The following is a 19,254-nucleotide window of genomic DNA, read 5'->3' as shown; positions in this document are numbered from 1 at the left end:
GCTCAAGGTGGGGTCTTCCTCCCCTAATTAAGGGTTGGTCAGTTTGAACAAAAACAGGGAGGCCGATTGGTCCACAAATTTGGGGTAAACAGGTCCTACCTTTTAATTTGTTAACTGGATCAAGATCCCTAGACAGTGTGAGTTCTCTACCTCAGATTGGGTGGGTGTGGGAGGCCCTCACCTTGATGGACAGAAACAGGTGGCTTTGGCTTTGGCTGTCATGGAAGCACAGGGGTCCCTGGCATTTGGGGACTATCAACTTGACTGCACCGGCCCCATGGAGAAAGCTGACACACGTCTGCTCCATTCCTAGGGCTGTGAAGAGCACAGACTGGGTTCCAAGACGCACCCTGAATTGCTCCTGCATGTCTGCCCTGCACAGGGCCAGAGAGAGTCAGATCCAAGGGAAGCCTCCCGGGGTAGAGGTCAGAGGTAGTGTACACTTTATTGACCCAGTTCTCCCCAAACCTCAAAACCAGGACAAGGCCAGACCCTGGGCATTACCTCGGTCCCCCTCTCTCTCCCAATCAGAGAACTTATCTCACAAACAGGGGTCCTCCGCAGAATAGCAGGGTGGACATGAGGGGAGGGTGCCAGCCAGGGGCAAGGATGAAGGGCTCAAGTGCTGGGGGCACCCCAAGGCCCGCCAGGCCTGACCAGCCCCTCCTCTGAGGTTCCTGGTGGTTCACAGTGAGACTGGCTTTGACTGGCAGGGGTTAGTGGGCAGTCAGTCTCCTCCCACTCTTCTGCCCACCCCTAGCCTGACTCAGAGCAGGGAGGCTGGAAGGACAGAAGGCCAACCCGTGAGTCCCCCTAGGGGACAGGGGCAGAGGAGGCTGCTTAGTTCTCTCCCAGCCGGCCTCCAGGTGGTTAGGAAGAGCCGTGCACTCCTGGCTCAGAAGTTTTGAGGACAGCTTAGTGAGCTTCCTCACTGCCAGTCCCAAAAAGAAAAGTGTTTTTGAAATCTAGTTGACTGGAGCGCGTTGAAGGGAGCAGTAAACACCCTGGTGACTTGGTTTAAAAAGGCTGCTCTACCTTGGCAGGCCTGGAGGGGCCAAGAAGGGAGACGGTAGAAGAGGGTTGCCCATGGCAGCCAGTGGGGGCCTGGGGAGCAGGTGGAAGGAGGCAAGATGCAGGAAGCAAGAGTGGGGCTTGGCAGGTCGCCTCCAGTGCTGCAGCCGGGGCCCAGTGTCCGGCCAGCCTGGCTGTCAGGCCTTGTGCTCGCCGTTGCTGGGCGGCTCATTGTGGCCAGCTGTGTAGTCCGAATGGTGCTCAAGTCCCAGCATCTGGCGTTGCACCAGCTTGGCATAGAGGCCGCCCTGTGCCAGCAGCTGCTGGTGCGTGCCCTGCTGCACCACACGGCCCTTGTCTAGCACCACGATGAGGTGCGCTCGCTCCACGGTGCTCAGCCGGTGTGCAATGATCAGCACCGTGTGTCTCTGCAGGTTGCCGTGGATGGCCTGCTGGATCTGCAGGGAACGGGACAGAGAAGTTCAGGGGCTGCACAGCATTGCACACGCTGCTCTGCCCACTGCTGCCACCTGACATTCAGTTCTTGGGTAGTAAAATGAGGGCCAAGATAGAACCCAACCCCCAAGTCTCTAGTTCAGACAGCCCAGGTGCTAAAAAAGGGGGCACCTGGAGGACCAGAGATAGCACCCGTCAGCCCCAAGGCCCGAGCCAGGAAGAGCAGCCCTGAAACTACAGTATCTGTCCATTTCTTCCCCTCATTTCCTGCTGTAGGACTACAGCTTTCCTGCTGGTGCTACCCACTCCCCTTACACACACGGAGGCACACTGTCTGTGTCACATGAACATGGAAACGTGTGGAATCAGAGGACAACCTGTGGGCATTGGTTGATAAACTTCATAGTGAGTCCTGCCTCGTCATCACCTCCTACCTTCTCCCTACCCCCCCTCCACTGACCTTTGGCTTTGAACACCCTGCTGCCCTTGCCCCTCAGAACTCCCCAGGGTGGCTCCTTGGCTCTCAGGTCTTAGCCTGGTCCTCACAATGAGCGCCAGAGAGTACATGACAACTCCATGTAACCCCCATGGTGCCACAGTGCTCCTAGATGCACAATGACCCTTGGGTGCCTTCCTGAAAATGCCCAGCATTGGTGTATGCATTTCCTATCTGAATCAGTACCTGCCACAGGCCCCTGCCCCCTCTTCCCTCCGCATTTACTAGGACTCAACATGTGTGCCCTCTGTTGCTCTGCGATATGCGTTTAGCTCCTACAACCTACTGTCTCTCAAGGACCCAAGAGCCATTGTTCTAGAACACGAGCACAGAGATGGAGTGAGTCCTGTCACTATCCTCTGAGGGAAGTCACAATCACAACCTCCATCACAATCACAACCTCCATCACTACCGCTGGACACAGGACATGCTGTATACCCATACTGAGCCTCTGCCATGCTGTACCAGTTCTGTCTCTTCCTCCCTTACCTCTGCACCAGGCAAAGGGAGCTCAGTTGCTTCAAGGATTCACTGAAAGCCCAGATGTGTGTATGCTGGACAGCAGCTGCCCAACCCTTTACCAGCATAGATGATTGACAGTTCTCTGGAGCACAGGCTATAGGGACTTGTTTGTGACCTGTCTGTCCCACGAGCCTGGAATGCCATGAGGACAGAGGTCTTGTCTATCTCTCTAGCTCCAGTGTCTAGAGCAGAGCATGGCGCCTGGGACCAGGCCAGCCACCATCTGTGTAAAGGGCCGATTGGCCCTTGGCAGGATGGGCATGGGCAACTAACCAGCACCAAGGACATGGCCACTGACTGCAGAAAGGCTGTCTGTCTGGACAGAGCTGCAGTGCTGGGGAAGGGGATCCTGCCAGCCCAGAGCAGATTACAGCTTGTCTTGGGCTAGCTGTAGCCCCCTAAATTGCCATCCTTTGCCCACCTCTGTGTCAGATCTAACATCCTGTGGCGATCAGAGAAGCTGAGATCTCTTCTCTCGGCTATAACCTGTCTCTCTGATGTTTCCACCGATGCGTTTGAAAGTGTTCGGACTTATGACTCTGTTCTGTTACTATAAAAACTTCATGAAACGGCTTCTATATTGGAACATAAAATTTGGGATAATCTATGTGCCCCTCATATTGGCTCCAGGATACAGTAACTCCCTGTGAGGTGAGAGTCGTGTTTATGCTACCCAGTGTGGGATCCAAGAACCACCCACTTTTCACTAGAGGAGTTGGAAGTGAGGTTCCAGTAGGGACCCTCTGAGTCTAAGCCATCTGGCATTTTATCTCGAGTGTATGGCTGCGGTCCTTCTGGGGTGCTCTCAGGCCTCCCTTACTTGGGCCCATGGCATTTGTTGGTCTGGGCTGGTTATCCAAGCTCCTGTGCAGATGCCTATGCTTCTTAGGGTGTGTGATGGCGTTGGTTTTATTTGCTGTGGGGCATTTTGGTCTAGGTACGGGTTTGGTTCACTGAAGTCGTTTGGTTAGTGCCCACTTGTTTTCGGTTTTTTGTTCACATTTAGGCATCTGAGGGCTTTGATTTCTTTGTAATACTTTTTGACACATTGCCATTTGATTTTGCCCCCTGACTCTCCCCAAGCACCCAGTTCTCTTCTGTGGCTTCTGCTTCCGGCAGCCTTGCTGCCCTTAGCTGAGGTCTTTTCTTAGCCCCTGGTAATAAAGGAAACAGACGCTGCTCCCTCCAGCTCAGCAGCCATACCCCATGTCTGGGTCCGGAGGGTCATGGCTGGGCCGCGTTGGAGAGACACACCAACACCCAGGGTCTCGACTCTCACGTTTATGGACATGTTCGGGGTTAACTCCAGAGCCAGTCGAAAGGAAGGTCTCAGGTGAGAGTGGGCAGTCTGTCCCCAAAGTGGCACATACCCCGAACCAAACAACACTGTGCTTCCTAGCTAGCTGAGAGGGGCTTGCAAATAGTTCTTGTTTTTTGAAACAGGCTTTCTCTGTGTAGCCTGGCTGTCCTGGAACTCATTCTGTAGACCAGGCTGGCCTTGAACTCACAGAGATCCACCTGCCTCTGCCTCCTGAGTGCTGGGATTAAAGGTGTGTGCCACCACTCTGGGTCTTGCAATTTTTCAGAGGAAAGAAAAACTGGGAAAAAGCTTCCCAAAATAAGAGTTGTGTGTGAGGATACAGCATGTGTGGTGTGATGCTCTATGTGACAGACTCGAACTTGAAAGTATTGAAAATACGGGCGATCAAGCCCATCCAACTCAGCTTCATGACTCCCTCAAGGGGGAACATCTGCCATTGCAAACTTGGTAATCTTGAAGGGGCAGACTGCTTTACTTGGAACTCAAAATCATTTCATAAAGGAAAAGAAATTAGAAAAGTGGTAACTTACAAAAATTAGTAATTTTACAAGTGAGTTAAAAGGATACATTAAAAATCAATTCTAGAGCCGGGCAGTAGAGCCGGGAGGCAGAGACAGGAGGATCTCTGGGAGTTCAAGGCCAGTCTGGTCTACAAGAGCTAGTTCCTGGACGGGCACCAGAGCTACAGAGAAATCCTGTCTTGAAAAACCAAAAAAAAAAAAAATCAATTGTAGGGGGCTGGAGAGATGGCTTAGTGATTAAGAGCATTTGTTGCTTCTGCAGGGACCAGAGTTTGATTCCTAACACCCACGTGGGGTTCACAACCATCTATGACTTTAGTTCCTAGGGATGCGATGCCCTCTTCTGACCTCTGTGAGTACTGGGCACACACATGGTGCACATACACACATGAAGGCCAAACACACACATAAAAATGAAATTAGTAATTTGAGTAAACCTTTTTAAAATATTGACGTTATAAGAGAACTAAGGCTAAATCCTGAGGCTAATCTCCACTCTTTAACAGAGCAAAGTCCTTTATCAAAGGAAAACATTATGGCCTGTTTTAAAGATAAAAGCTAGAGAGAGAGGAGAATCCCTTTGTATTAAAATTCTTGTGAAGGCCACTTCCTGGTGAAGAACTGGGGAGTGTCTTTCAGTTTCTCCTTGGGCAGCTTTCTTTAACCTTTGTATTTAAGCCTAAGTTAAAATCCTTTATTCTACCAGCCCATCCTAAGGTTCCTTTTGGTTGAAGCCACAGACCTGTTTGGTCTGAGCTGAGGTCCCTAAGGCTCAGGGGACTCCTTGGGCCCCAGGGGCTTTGCTCTGCCTTCGCTGTTGAGCTCCACCTTGAAGCACTGCTGAGTGCCCCTGCCTGTGGCTGCTGGCCACCCTGCCTTGCCCTTACCTTGGGCTCCTTTGCTGCTTTTTTTCTGCCCAGAGACCCACTTAGTATTTCCTAAGTCTCCTAAGTGCAAGGGAGAAACAAAGCCGCAGCTGCTGTCTGTGTTTAAACTTTACACTGCACAGAAGGATCCAAGGGGGTAACAGCCACCTGAGCAGTGGGGAGCAAGGCTTGGTTACCGGCTGTAGCCAGGCCTGTGTGGCCACAGCCGGTCCCAGGCATGGACTGTGTTCAACTGCCACAGGCCAGAGCCTGATGCCAAAACTATTTTTCCTTTCTCTTAGATATACACACTTTCATCAGTGAGGCAGCTCTTCCCCCTCAGCTATGGAAGCTCTTAAAAGAGGAAGGAGTCATATTATGTGTCCACGGCCAAACTGCTCATGTTTATGCGCTTGCGCTAAGTCTTTCTCACACCTCACTATTTTATTTTATTGGCAGGGGGAGGGACAGGGTTTCCCTGTATAGCTGTGGCTGTTCTGGAGGTTGAGCAGGCTGGCCTTGAACCCAGAGATCTACCTGCCTCCTGGGGTTAATTAAAGGCAAGTCCCACCACAACCCAGTTTTTAAGTTTTATTTATTTTTGTTTGTTTTTTTCGAGACAGGGTTTCTCTGTGTAGCTTTAGTGCCTGTTATTGAACTTGCTCTGTAGACCAGGATGGCCTCGAACTCACAGAGATCCGCCTGTGCCACCATCACCTGGTCAAGTTTTTTTTAAGTCATATATATGGAGTCCAGAGGACAGCATCAGATCTCCTGGAGCTGGAGTTACAGGTGGTTGTGAGCTCTGATGTGGGTGCTGGGAACCAAGCTCTCATCCTCTGTAAGAGCAACACATGCTTAACCACTGAGCCATCCCAACCTTTTTAAAGTGAGTGCACACATTTGTGTAATTGTGTGATTTTCATGTAACTGTGTCGTGTATGTGTGAATTGTTTTCATATGTTTGTGTAAAACAAAATTTTTATTGTGTGCTAATTTATTTTTGCATGCATAATTAAGAGACAAATGTACAGAGTCTAAAAAGCGGGTATTTTGGTGATAGATTAAAAGCCCCAACAGACACATAAGTCCTCACGTAAACTGAAGATGTGACACTGGACCAGCTTCATTTTTTAATTTAAAAATGTGTGTATGAATGTTTTGACTGCATGTATGTATTTGTACCACATGTGTACTTGGTACCCTCAGAGACCAGAAGGGAGTGTTGGATCCCCGGAACTGGAGTTACAGGAGGTTGTGAACCTCCATGTGGGTGCTGGGAATTGAACCTAGGTCCTCTTGGCAGGGCGGCCAGGTTTCAACTCTCTACCCCCAGCTTCCTTTTGGTTCAAGTAATACTAAAATTTTAAGGGGAAAAAAACACCCAACTCTGACTGTCTAAGAAAACCTGGCTGCATGTTCAGAACGCAATTAACTGACAAAGGGTAAAGCGACATTTAATCAATGTAACCCCAGGAGAAACAAGCGGAGGCAGCTGATGGCTCTAGAGTTTTTGAGCTTTAAAATTAAAATTAAATAACAAAAAAACAAGGTCTACATGATTATACAGTTCTGCTTTAGTTTCGGCATAAATTCATTTTCAGAGACGCTGTCCTGCTCCAGAGAGCAGCTTCCCTTGGGGCTAACTGCCCGAGACTGGGAAGATGGCATCTGTACTTTGTCCTGTGCAGCACTTACAGCACTGGGCCACCCCTGCCTCTAGACAAGTGAGCAGCGTTTTCAGGGTCCTTATCCTGACCAAGTGTTAGACATTTGAAGGGGAAAAAAGGTAATTGAAAAAAGAACCTGCACTGGGCGGTGGTGGCGCATGCCTTTAACCCCAGCACTCGGGAGATGCTGAGGACGCTCATCTCAGCTCTGCTAACAGTCAGTGCCCCAGGTAACTGAACATTTCTCTATTTTTATGTTTCTTAAATCCTCTTATAATTAGACATTTTTGTTTTTTGAGACAGGGTTTCTCTGTATAACTGGCTGGCCATGAACTCACAGAGATCTGCCTGCTTCTGCCTTCTGAGTGCTGGGATTAAAGGCAAGGGCCACCACCACCACCACCCAGCTATAATTAGACTTTTTAAATCATTCATGATATTTAGTATTTCACTTGGTTTATTCCTAAATGATGAAATACTAATCTTGGTTTTAATGGAGTCACTAGTGACGAAACTGTCCTGTTTCTGTGGCTGGTTGCTCACCTAGAGCCCCGCCTACCTTATTAAAACTAGTTTTTATGTCTAAAAGATTCGAGTGTGTTCACTGTTTTTGTGACAGATATTTTTATCATTCAGTATAATTTGGTTTTAAAAAAACCTTTTTTTTTTTTTTTTTGATTTTTCGAGACAGGGTTTCTCCGTAGCTTTTGGCCTCGAAATCACAGAGATCTGACTGCCTCTGCCTCCCGAGTGCTGGGATTAAAGGCGTGCGCCACCACCACCCGGCAAAATTTATCTTAAATCTTTTAAAAAAGCCCCTCCAATGTGGGGGCATCAATATTTTATATCAGAATTCTTATAGTCAAAGTAAACAGACATTTTCCTTTTAAGAAAATATGTAGCTGGGCGGGCGCTGTGTGTGTGGGGGGGGTGTTGCCTAGTGACTTTCCAGAAGTTTGAGGGTAGTCAGGGCTACGTGTCTCAAAGTCCAATCGTTTAACATCCATAGAAACAGTGATCTAAACACTGTAAAAGGCCCTATCACACACTCAAATGTTTACAAAGTACCTTGAACTCCATTATCTCCAGCTAGAGACACCCAAAGATTTAACTCTTTATAACACACACACACACACACACACACACACACACACACACACGTCTCTAACAAAATCAGCTTTCACCAAGTATACCCCGTAAGTGCCGACGTTTCTTGACTAAATCAGTGTCTAAACTGTCCCACAGTATGGTTAGCTGGGACTAATTTAAACAATATTCATATTTTGCTAATGAAAAGGAAATGGATGGTCCCCAGATTCCCACTTCTGTTTCTGCCACTGAAGTAAAAGGATCCTATTGGGTCTGTGAAGACTGGATTCCTCAGTGCTACAGGCCTGAGCTCCTGCTCCCTCATCACCAGTCAGCACATGCTGAGGAGATCAAGGGGACCAGTTTAGCCAAGGTGAGCATCCACAGGCCAGAGCTACAGTGTGGACTGCAGATCTGTCTTTCCTAGTTAGCTGCCCCATAGCAAGGCTAGAGCTATGCCATCCAGCTGGCCAAAGGAAAAGCTTAAGTTAAAAGATCTAAGACGACAGTTCAGAATACCAATAACTATAAATACAGACATGGCCGATCTGTTTTTTTTAAACAATAGGTAAATTTCGGTTGTTTAAAATGTTTCCTTCATTGCTGGTATTCTTATTTTAATATAAACCCTACTACATGCCACATGTGAACCCTATCAGATCTGGAGCACAGCCAGCAGGCTCACTGATAGAGAATTGTCTTCCTTTTTTGTTTGTTTGTTTTTTGAGATAGGGTTTCACTGTTTAGCTCTGGCTTTCCTGAAACTCACTCCATCAACCAGGCTGGCCTCAAACTCACAGAGATCCACCTGCCTCTGCCTCTGCCTCCGAGTACTGGGATTAAAGGCGAGCACCACTACTGCCTGGCTGAGGACTGTCTTCCTTTATGGCCTCTCTCAAGACTGCCCTGACTATCACCTTGCCTCATCTACGTCAGACCCTGGGGATGAGTTCCTGTGAGGGATGCTATATAAATTGATAATATGTGGACTCCATGCATAAAATGCCATGCTAGCCAACAGGAGCTGTGAGCGAGGATTTCTGGAAACGAGTGTGTCTCGTCAGAACTGTGGTGACACCACAGGCTGGTTTCAAACCCCAAGGGTCAGATTTGCCCACCTGTGTTAGACTTAACAAACTGTGACTAACAGGTAAAAACCCTTTTGGAATGGGTTAACTTAGCAGACCCTGGTTACCACAACCCAAAAGCTAAGTGTGTCATCAGACAGAAAATGAGGCCCATGACAGAGCCTCCCAGCTTTGCTGGAACTGCCTCTGATGTTTCCACCAATGTATCTGGAGTGTCTCGATTTGAACTCTCTTTGTTTTGCCACTATAAAAACTTCATGAAACTGGAACCTGTTTCCATATTGGACCATAGAGCTGAGGATAACCTGATCTGTGTTCCTGGGCCACAGTCACTTATTTGGCTCCAGAATAAACTCTATATTGTCCCCCTGAGGTGACAGCTGTGTCCTATCACTGAAAGCTAGGCTTAGAAGGGAGGAATGGCTTAAAGCCACACCATAAATTGCAGGGCGGGGCATTTGTGCAAGGCCTTCAGGCGTGAGTATTGTGCTGCAGAACAAAAGCAGTGAAGGAGAGGGGAGGAGGAAGGAACACAGAATCACACAGGATGGGCTTCCTATCGGGTCCTCTGGCAGGACACTGTTTCCATGGCACTTGACTGTAGCTCTGCTTAGAGCTGGGGGCCCAGGCCCCAAAGAACCCATGCCCAGAACTCCCTGCTTCCCTTTCTTTCTTTTTTTTTTTTTTTTTTGGTTTTTTCGAGACGGGGTTTCTCTGTGGCTTTGGAGCCTGTCCTGGAACTAGCTCTGTAGACTAGGCTGGTCTCGAACTCACAGAGATCCGCCTGCCTCTGCCTCCCGAGTGCTTGGGATTAAAGGCGTGTGCCACCCCCCCCCCATGACCTGAGAGAGCCTGTAGCCAGCTCTCAGGGTGCCTGGCCACGCTCTCCCTCCAGCAGCCCCCTCCCTCTACTCACCAGGTATTCACTCTCTGCATCCAGAGCACTAGTGGCTTCGTCCAGGATGAGCACAGGTGGGTTCCGCACCAGGGCCCGGGCCATGGCCACCCGCTGCTTCTGGCCACCTGACAGCTGGGCTCCTTTCTCCCCCGTCTCTGCATGAAGGAGGCACAGAGTGAGTTATTAGGGGGCTTCTTCCTCCCTGTCACCTGGGCACCAGCTATGCAGACATTTTTGAGGGTCCCCAGTTGGGACCACCCACAGACGGTGGCTCAGGAAGAGATACCACGGTGCGTGAGGATCAGCCCCCCAGTGCACCAGAGAGATGGCTAAAAGTATGACAGTGCACCGTGGTGTTTGGTGTGGTCTGCGGGAACAGTCTTCCTGACCCAGCACACTAGGAAACCCCACTGTGATGCTCTGCCCTGACACGTTGTTGAACACAGTGTGCAAGCCTGCCTCAAGGAATGTCCCTACAGGTCAAGTCTCTCCCACAGAGGACCAGAGGCAGGTGTTGGGTGTGATTACAACATTGTCATTACCAAGACAAATATTAATAAGAACAATTCAAATGTCTGTCAATAGGAAACAAAGTCCATAAGTCATCATAAAAGCTGAACACTTAATGCAGATAAGAGGAAAGAAGGGGCGGGACAGGTCCTTGCACCAATAGGAAAGGTCATTAAGATGCGCTAAGGACAAGTACACAATTAAAGGGCTGACCTTTGTCTATAAAAGGGCAGAATAAAGACATAAAAGACCAGGTGTTATAGTGTGGTGTACAACTGTGATTGCTATGCTCTGGGAAGCTGGGGTGATGCAGGCTCAAGGTCAGCCTGGGCTACACAGTAAGACTGTCAGAAAACCCAAGGAAGGTCTGGAAGATGTCATAGCAGGTGAAGGCACTTGCTGCACAGACCCGACAGTGAGCTCAGACCTGGGCCCATGGTGGAGGAGAAAGCTGACTCCTGAAAGCTGGCCTCACACAAATAAATCTTTAGGTGGCCCAGTAACACTACACACACACATACACAGGCACTCACACATACACTGTTTGTTTGACAGGGTCTCCTCACAGAGCCCTGGCTAGCTGAGAATTTGTAGCAATCTCCCTGCACCACCATGCCCAGTTAAATAGACATTTTGTTCCTTTTTTTAAAAAAAAATTGAGCCAGGTGGTGGTGCACACCTTTCATCCCATGAGGCAGAGGCAGGCAGATTTCTGTGAGTTTGAGGCCAGCCTGGTCTACAGAGTTCCAGGATAGTCAGGGATACACCCTGTCTCTAAATACACACACACACACACACACACACACACACACACACACAAAATCTCAAGCAAAAACAAATCGTTACTTTATGTGTGGGTCTTTTGCCTGCATGTATGCATGTATGCCTGTATACCACATGCCTGGTGCCCCAGAGGCCACAAGGCACGGGATCCTCTGGGACAGGAGTTGCAGCCAGTTGTGAGCTGCTTTGTGGGTACTGAGAATCGAACCCTGGTCCTCTGAAAGGACAGCGACATGCTTAAGTCACCTCCCCAGCTCCCTGTTTGTTCAGCTTTGAGACAGGGTCTCCCCATGTGGCCCTGACACCAGGCTCGAACTCAGAGATCTATGTCCCACCGTCCCTGGGGGTATACACTACCTTTTTCAAAGATCACATGCCACTGGGACTAACTGACGTGTCCATATTTGTGTGACTGATGGGAAGAAAATGAGATGGTGGGGCATGGGTGCACTGGCAGCTCTAACTCAGAGGTGCATCATGGTACCTGTGCTGTACCCGTCCTGCAGCTCCATGATGAAGCCATGGGCGTTGGCCTTCTGTGCGGCCTCCACCACCATCTCGAAGGGCACGGTGGGCAGACCGTAGGAAATGTTGTCCGTGATGGAGCGGGCGAACAGCACGGGCTCCTGGCTTACCAGAGAGATCTGTGGGGAGTGGAGAGCAAGTGGGCTAGGAGAAGCTGCCATGAAGCCTCCACCAGCTGTCACTGGCAGCCCTGTCTCCAGCCCCGCCTGGCTGACGCCAGGAGTCTCAGGTTGGTAACCTAATCTGCCTGCTGGCTGCATTCAACTGCCTCCTCACTTCCTAGCTGGGGCCTTGGTACCCAGACCCTCCTATACCTCAGGCCCCCCAGAATGACAACCTAGGGCTAGCAAATCTTGTTGCTCTGAGTTAAGCCAAGTAAGTTCCCCAATTAGAGAGAAGAGAAAAGGAAGTAGCTCTGTGACTTTGCCAAGTGAGTGTCCATGAGGCCACATGGCAGTTGTCCTAATTCTACTCATTCTCCCCCACTTTTTTTTTTGAGACAAGGTCTTACTCTGGCATCTAGGCTACCCCAAACTCAGTATGCTGCACAGACTGGAGGACCCAAGTTCAGATCCCCAAGCCCATATTGGTGCCGGGTGGGCATGAAGGCCTACCTGTAACTCCAGCTTCAGAAGGCAGAGGCCAGCTCCCTAGCCGCTCAGTGAAACTAGCAGCATTGCTGAGCTCTGGGTTTGACTGAGAGAGATCCTGCCTCAAATTATGAGGTGAAAGAGTGATCTGGGGGAATTCTAGGAATCCACGTGCACTCTCACACATGAGTGACCTGGGGGAATTCTAGGAATCCACGTGCACTCTCACACATGAGTGACCTGGGGGAATTCTAGGAATCCACGTGCACTGTCACTCATGAGTGACCTGGGGGAACTCTAGGAATCCACGTGCACTCTCACACATGAGTGACCTGGGGGAATTCTAGGAATCCACGTGCACTCTCACACATGAATGACCTGGGGGAACTCTAGGAATCCACGTGCACTCTCACACATGAGTGACCTGGGGGAATTCTAGGAATCCACGTGCACTCTCATACATGAGTGACCTGGGGGAATTCATGCACACCTACACACATGTATGTCACACATGCAAACGTGCGCACACACACAAAAATGAAAAAAAGAAATCACTAAAATACGACAAAAATCACTAAATCAATGGCTATAGTGTGGCACTTGACAGTTTTGTGCTTTCGACAACTTAAAAGTAAGGAGACAACATAGGCCAGAGGAAAACCAGATGGTTAACTAATAAGCATATAAATGGGGCTTGGTGTCTGTAGGCAGCAGGAGGGGAGGAAGCCCACAGAATTCCCCACTTAGCAGAGCTGTCTGTAATCTGAGCCGCGCACTACTGCAGCTGTGAGTGACTGCAGCCCAGTGTGCGCCACACAGGGATTGGGGGACAGCCCTCACCTTTCACCTCTCTGCTTATGTATGTTTAATGCAGGGACTAATGTTTAAGGCATAGAGACTAGAGCCTGGCTAGGTCAGCGACAGATGACTTATCTAACATGAGGCCCTGGTTTCCAGCCCTGTTAATGCACACATGTACATTTCAGCACATTGGCTCATGCATGCGTACACACACACGCACCCCTGCTGTGGAGGCTCTCCTGGACAGATGGTGTTGTCTAGCACACAGTCTGAATACCTGTTTATATGTCAGCACAGGAGCAACTTTTACCTTCTTTTAAAGAAAATCTTAAGTTACATTTGTTTTGCGGATGTGTGTGTTTGTGCGTGTGCACGCATGTGAGAAGAGCCAGAGATTGATGTCAGGAGTCGTTCTTTATTCACTGAGGCAGCAGCTCTCCATTGAACGCTGAGCCGGCCCATGTGGCTAGTCTCAGTGGCTGGCTTGCTCTGGGGATCCTCTGCCATTTGAGGCTGGAATTACAAGCAGGCTGCCACACCCACTCGACATTTACATAGGTTCTGGGGATTCAAACTCTGCTCCCAACACTTGTACAATAAGAACTTTTTGTTATTATTGAGACCAGGTTTCTCTGTGTAGCTCTGGCTATCCTGGACTCACTCTGTAGACCAGGCTGGCATCGAACTCACAGAGCTTCACCTGCCTCTGCCTTCCAAGTGCTGGGATTAAAGGTGTGCGCCACCATTCCTGGCTTCCTTGTCCCTTTTATATGGAAAACAAACAGTGATCCAAATCATCTATCATGGCATGAGGGCAGAGCCACCCCCATCCCACCCTGATCCTTGTGACTCTTGTGATGCTTAAAAAATATAGCGAGGGCCGGGCGGTGGTGGCGCACGCCTTTAATCCCAGCACTCGGGAGGCAGAGGCAGGCGGATCTCTGTGAGTTCGAGACCAGCCTGGTCTACAAGAGCTAGTTCCAGGACAGGCTCCAAAACCACAGAGAAACCCTGTCTCGAAAAACCAAAAAAAAAAAAAAAAAAAAAAAAAAAAAAAAAAAAAATATAGCGAGGGGGTTGGAGAGATGGCTCAGTGGTTGAGAGCACTGGCTGTTCTTCCAGAGGTCCTGAGTTCTATTCCCAACATCCACAAGGTGGCTCACAGCCATCTGTGATGAGATCTGGTGTCCTCTTCTGGTCTGTAGGTATATATGCAGAACACTATATACATAATAAATAAATAAACTTTTTTTTTTAAAAAAAAAAAAGCAAAATGACTCAAAGTCCTGCCAGAGTGGGAGGTGTGGACAGATGGACAGACAGCAATTTTAACAGTGACCATCCTTCAGCACTGGAAAATGCAGCACACAAGGCTGCTTGGTGACTCTCAGGTGGAGGGACAGACACCAGACAGGCCCTCTGCAGCCTCAGGATGGGACTGGGATGCACTCAGATTCCAGATCTCTCCTCTGAACACAGAGCCCACACATGGCACACCCTGTGTTCTCAGTCCCCTTGAGCCCATTATGACTCTGTGCACAATGCCCGCACGAGGTAAACAATTGCTGTGGTTCGCTGTTTAGTGAATAAATAATAAGTAGCAAGAAAAATCCTCAACCTGGATCTGGTGACACACACATAATCCCAGCACTCAGGAGCCTGAAGCAGGAGGACTGCCAAGAGTTTGAAGCTATCCTGGAATACAGAGAAAGACACTTTCTCAAAAAGCCAAAAGAAGGGTTGGTAATGGCTCAGCAAGTAAAGGTGCTTGCTGTCATGTCTGATGCCCTGAGTTCCATCTCCAGAACCCACTGGGTGGAGGGAGAAAGAGTCAACTCCTGAAAGTTGTCCAACCTCTGCATTAACACACACATGTTAAAAACACACAAACAGAAACCAAAGCCATTATACACAGGGAAGACAGGTCATGGTCCTGAAAGCAACCAGGATAAAATGCATTGTGTCATTAAAAGAGACATGTGAGTAGTATCAGGAGCCAGAGAGGGTGAGGAGGGTGAGTATCACCAAGACACTCCACACGAATGACCATCAGAACACACCCAGCCCATGATTGCACAGTCAGTGCTGACGAGAACACAGAATCAGAGGCCTGGCCAGGCCTGGGATCCAGTGCATGGCTGTCTGCGTCTGCAGGCGAGGAGCCCATGGGAACGGGAGCGACCTCGTGCACTCTGACTCTGCCTGGAGAAGCTCAGGCTGGCTGGGGCAGAGCCATGCAGTCTGGGTATGTCCAGAGGGAGTAAAATTAATGCCAATCAAGGAAATGGCTGTCACAGGGGTCAGGTGAAGCTTTACCCCTGGGGGAAGAGAAGGAGCATGGCAGCTTGTGGAGTGCCAAAACATTCTATGTGGTGAAGTCACATCAGTGACGTTTTTTAAACTGTACGTCCCTGCGTTTGTGTCACAGCTTACAAGGAAGGGAAGAGAAGGAGGACAGGGTGTGTGGCACTCACCACGCGGTGCAGGTACTTGTGGTCATAGGCGCCGATGGGCTTGCCATCCAGCAGCACGCGGCCGCCCTGCAGCGGGTAGAAGTTCTCTAGGATGTTCACACAGGAGCTCTTCCCGCTGCCCGAGGGCCCCACCAGGGCTGTCACCTTGCCTGGGGACAGGCTGAAGGAGACATTCTGCAGGGACACAAGATGTCCAGGTCTCATAGGCAGGAGGGTATCACCCAGTTTACCCCCTGCCCTCTGCCTCAGCTGGTGCTGCTGGCCAGCACCTGAGTGGTCTTTCTAGGACACCAGGCCTGCCTGGGGGAGGGTTGTTTTTTCTTTGAGGTACTGGGGATTGAACCCAGAGCCTTATGTGTGCTAACCAAAATCTCAACCACTGAGCTACATCCCCATACTGGGGCCCTGGGCAGTCTAGAACTTCCTATACAGCCCAGGCCAGCCTTGAACTAGTGGCAATCCTCCTGCTGCAGACTCCCAAAAGGTGGAATTTAGTCTAGCTCTCCTTTCACTAACTGGCCTGGCACTCATTGCTCTGCAGCCCAGGGGGCCCTTGACTTGTGGTCCTCCTGCCCTGGGTCTCCTCAGTAGCTGGGATGACAAGCCGGAGCACCAGGACTGGCTCAGTGACCCCTTTGCTGGAGTGTGTTCTGCAGAGAGCCACCTGCTCATTGCTCAGCTCCTGCTTCCTGGACAGGTCTTACTCAAAGGTCACTTCTGAGAAGTCCTGCTTGTCTGTCATTACCCCTCTCCTCAGCAGAGCCCAGATTCACTACTCGCTGAGCTTCTTATTGTGTTCCATGACTACAGCACACCTCTGGTCCCACCAATTCGCTTCTGATTAGTGACTGAAGCCCCCTCTGCCCCAACACACACAATCCTTTTTTTGGCACTAGGGATGGAAGCCCGCTAGGCAGACCCTCTACTTGAGCATTGTCTAGCCCTCTCTAACAGGTCTTCCTGGAGTTCAGTTAAGGGCAGGTTTCCTCAATGGAGCCCAGGGACTGGCCTTACTTGCTCCTGGCCACACAACCAAGATATAGGAAGGATGGTCTTGGCAGGCCCTGAGTCGCTCTTACCTGAAGGACCTGTGTGTGGGGCCGAGTGCGGTAAGTGAAGGTGACGTTTTCAAAGTCCACCCGGCCCTCTAGGTGGTCAGGAGCCAAGCTCCCGTCATGCACCATGGTTGGCTGCCGGTCGATGAACTCGAACACCTTCTCAGCGGCCCCAACTCCCTGCATCAGGCCACTGTAGACGGAGCCCACAGACTGCAAGAAAGACATACACCCTGGTCCCACTGACAAGTCTGTTCCTGACACCCACCAGTGACGGGGTGTGGGGAGTCCCAGGACAGAACTGCAGCTTTGGAGGAGATGCAGGGGACCCCCAAATGCCACCTGCTGGTACAGCAGACAGTGATCATGAAAAAATGAAGGTGGTACAAAAAAGTGATGCCCCTGTGACCCAGCATTAGGACCCAGGGCCCAGGGCTGGTCTTGTTGATTCTACTGCCACCATGCTGGATGCTGCATGCCATGCAGAGGGTGTGTGTGGTAAGCATGGCAGAGTGAGAATCAAGTCTTTTCTTTCTTTTTTTTTTTTAAAGTCAGGGTTTATGTATGCCTGACTGTTCTGGAATTTGCTATGTAGCCCAGGCTGACCTCGAATTCCCAGAGATCTGCCAGTCTCTGCCTCCCAAATGCTAAGATTAAAGACGTGCACCAGTCTGGCAATTGTTTTTCCAGGGCCTCACGTAGCCCAGGCTGGTCTCAAACAACTCAATATGTGGTTGAAGAGGATTCTTTCAGACAGGATTTTATAATTTGGCCAGGCTGTCCTGAGGCTCACAGAGACCCATCTGTCTCTGCTGCCAGTATTAAAGATATGTCCACCATGTCAAGGCATTGGGGAGGGAAAGAAAGTCTATAAAGGGATAGTCATGGTATGGCCAGCCTGGGCTCCCCAACGCTGGTGATAACAAAGAGTCTCAGAGATATCCCACTTGCAGTGCTGGGGACTCTGAGTTGATGCCCAAGCTGTCAACTGTTAGTTCCCCACTTTGCCTCCCACTCAAGTCAAAGGCCCCAGACCTAACCTGCTTCTACCCCTCCAGGACTGTGGTGAGGCCCACACCAGCAAGCCTCCTTGATTCAGGGCTGGGGATAGAACCTAGAATTACCCATGCTCAGCAAGTGCTCTCTACCAAGGGAGCCATAGCCTTGGCCCTACTTTGACTTTTACACGGGTTCTAATGAATACTCTGCATTCATCTCTCTGGCTGCAAACGCACCGTTATAAGCGCAGCTGTAACAGCAGGGCTCTTCTCTGAGCACCTGTTGGCAATGAGGTAGCTTCTCTCAGAAGAACAGAGAATGCCCACCTCACACAGCAAGAAGTGGTGGCACAGTCTGAGCGGAGGATGCCTGCCTGGTCTTGTTCTCAGTCCCTTAGGTGCTGTAACAGTGTCCACCTTGGGGACGTAAGTTCACACCAACAGAGCACATGATTGCTGTGAAGACAGTGTGAGCACATGGTACATACTATGCCCGTGTGTTCACACAGTGATGTCATTACACAGTACACACTCGCTATGCCCGTGTGTTCCAACAGTGACATCACATGTCCCGGTTCAGAGCTTGTTTCTCTAGCATTGGTATATCATAAGCACCTTGTTTGAGATGGGTCTGAATGCAATCTTGCATGCACTCATTCTGTTGGCTAGAAACACACCCACCCGATATAAATCCAAACCTGTTGCACTGCGCACCCTCCCCTCCCCCGCTGCCCCTCACCTCCATGCAGTCTCCCAGGACAAACTCGTAGATGATGAAGGCGATGAGGTTGCCGCTGCTCATCTGCCCCGAGATGACAAGGTGGCCCCCGTAGTAGAGGATACTGACCTGGACCACCAGGAGTGTGAGCTGCACAGAGGGGAGAGGCCCTGGGTTATGTTCCCAGGCCTTAGCTGCCCAGAGCCCTGCCCTCTACTGTGCCCCCAACCTTGTGAGTGGGAACAAGAGAGTAGCTTCTTTTGGAACTCAAGTCACTGGACTTGGTGACAAGTGTCTTTTCCCACTAAGCCATCTCACTGGGTGCTGGAAGGCAGCCTTAAGGGCTCTGTAGACTCTGCCACAAATGGAAAACTTCATTGTCCTACCTGTCACTCATAACCCCACCCCACCCCCCCACCAGCAACCCCTACAAAGGCCCCTGACTGGAGCAGGCTGTGGGCTTGGCAGCAGAACAAGGCTTTCTTTGTAAGGCCCTGGCTGGCACATGCCACCCTCAAGTTCCTCTGCTGGGCCAGGCAGTCTTCATTGCAAAGAGCATGGATCAGAGAAGTTGGTGCACCAATTAAGGTCACACAGCAGCCAGGCAGAGGCTGGACAGTGAGAACTTTTTGTTCCCTTAACTAGGCTCCTGAAGGGCAATCTTGGGGACCCCCTGCTATAGTCTTTGGGGAAAGGAGGTCTGGGAGATGAGACAACCCACAACCTACTCAGGATCCCTAGCAACCCTTCCCCACCCCAAGAGCCCTACTGTGCAAGAATTGGCAGATAGACTTGGCAGCTGGCTGAGCTTGTCCCTTCCCTTTTGCTTGACTGGCATTTTTAGGGGGTGTCTCAGGTAGTG

General features: G+C 50.2%; 1 protein-coding gene across 2 annotated transcripts in view; it reads right to left on the bottom strand.

Annotated features, from left to right (window-relative positions):
- Positions 1 to 423: 423 nt before the first annotated feature.
- Abcb9 (ATP binding cassette subfamily B member 9) overlaps positions 424 to 19,254 on the bottom strand; it is a 32,811-nt gene continuing 13,980 nt past the window's right edge. For both annotated transcript variants that reach the window (XM_041648884.1, XM_041648883.1), the window contains exons 7-12: positions 18,414 to 18,542; positions 16,701 to 16,889; positions 15,622 to 15,795; positions 11,716 to 11,875; positions 9,957 to 10,093; positions 424 to 1,469 (exon numbers count right to left, since the gene is read on the bottom strand). In XM_041648884.1, the coding sequence (XP_041504818.1) occupies positions 1,209 to 1,469; positions 9,957 to 10,093; positions 11,716 to 11,875; positions 15,622 to 15,795; positions 16,701 to 16,889; positions 18,414 to 18,542 (1,050 nt within the window). In that variant the 3' untranslated portion in view covers positions 424 to 1,208. The remainder of the gene's footprint in view (positions 1,470 to 9,956; positions 10,094 to 11,715; positions 11,876 to 15,621; positions 15,796 to 16,700; positions 16,890 to 18,413; positions 18,543 to 19,254) is intronic.

Source organism: Microtus oregoni, unplaced genomic scaffold (genome assembly GCF_018167655.1).
Source record: "Microtus oregoni isolate MIOR12 unplaced genomic scaffold, Mior012 000003F_ref0000135, whole genome shotgun sequence".
NCBI classification, from domain to species: Eukaryota; Metazoa; Chordata; class Mammalia; order Rodentia; family Cricetidae; genus Microtus; species Microtus oregoni.
Note: the sequence above shows the minus strand (reverse complement) of the source record. Positions and strands in the feature narration are given on the sequence as shown.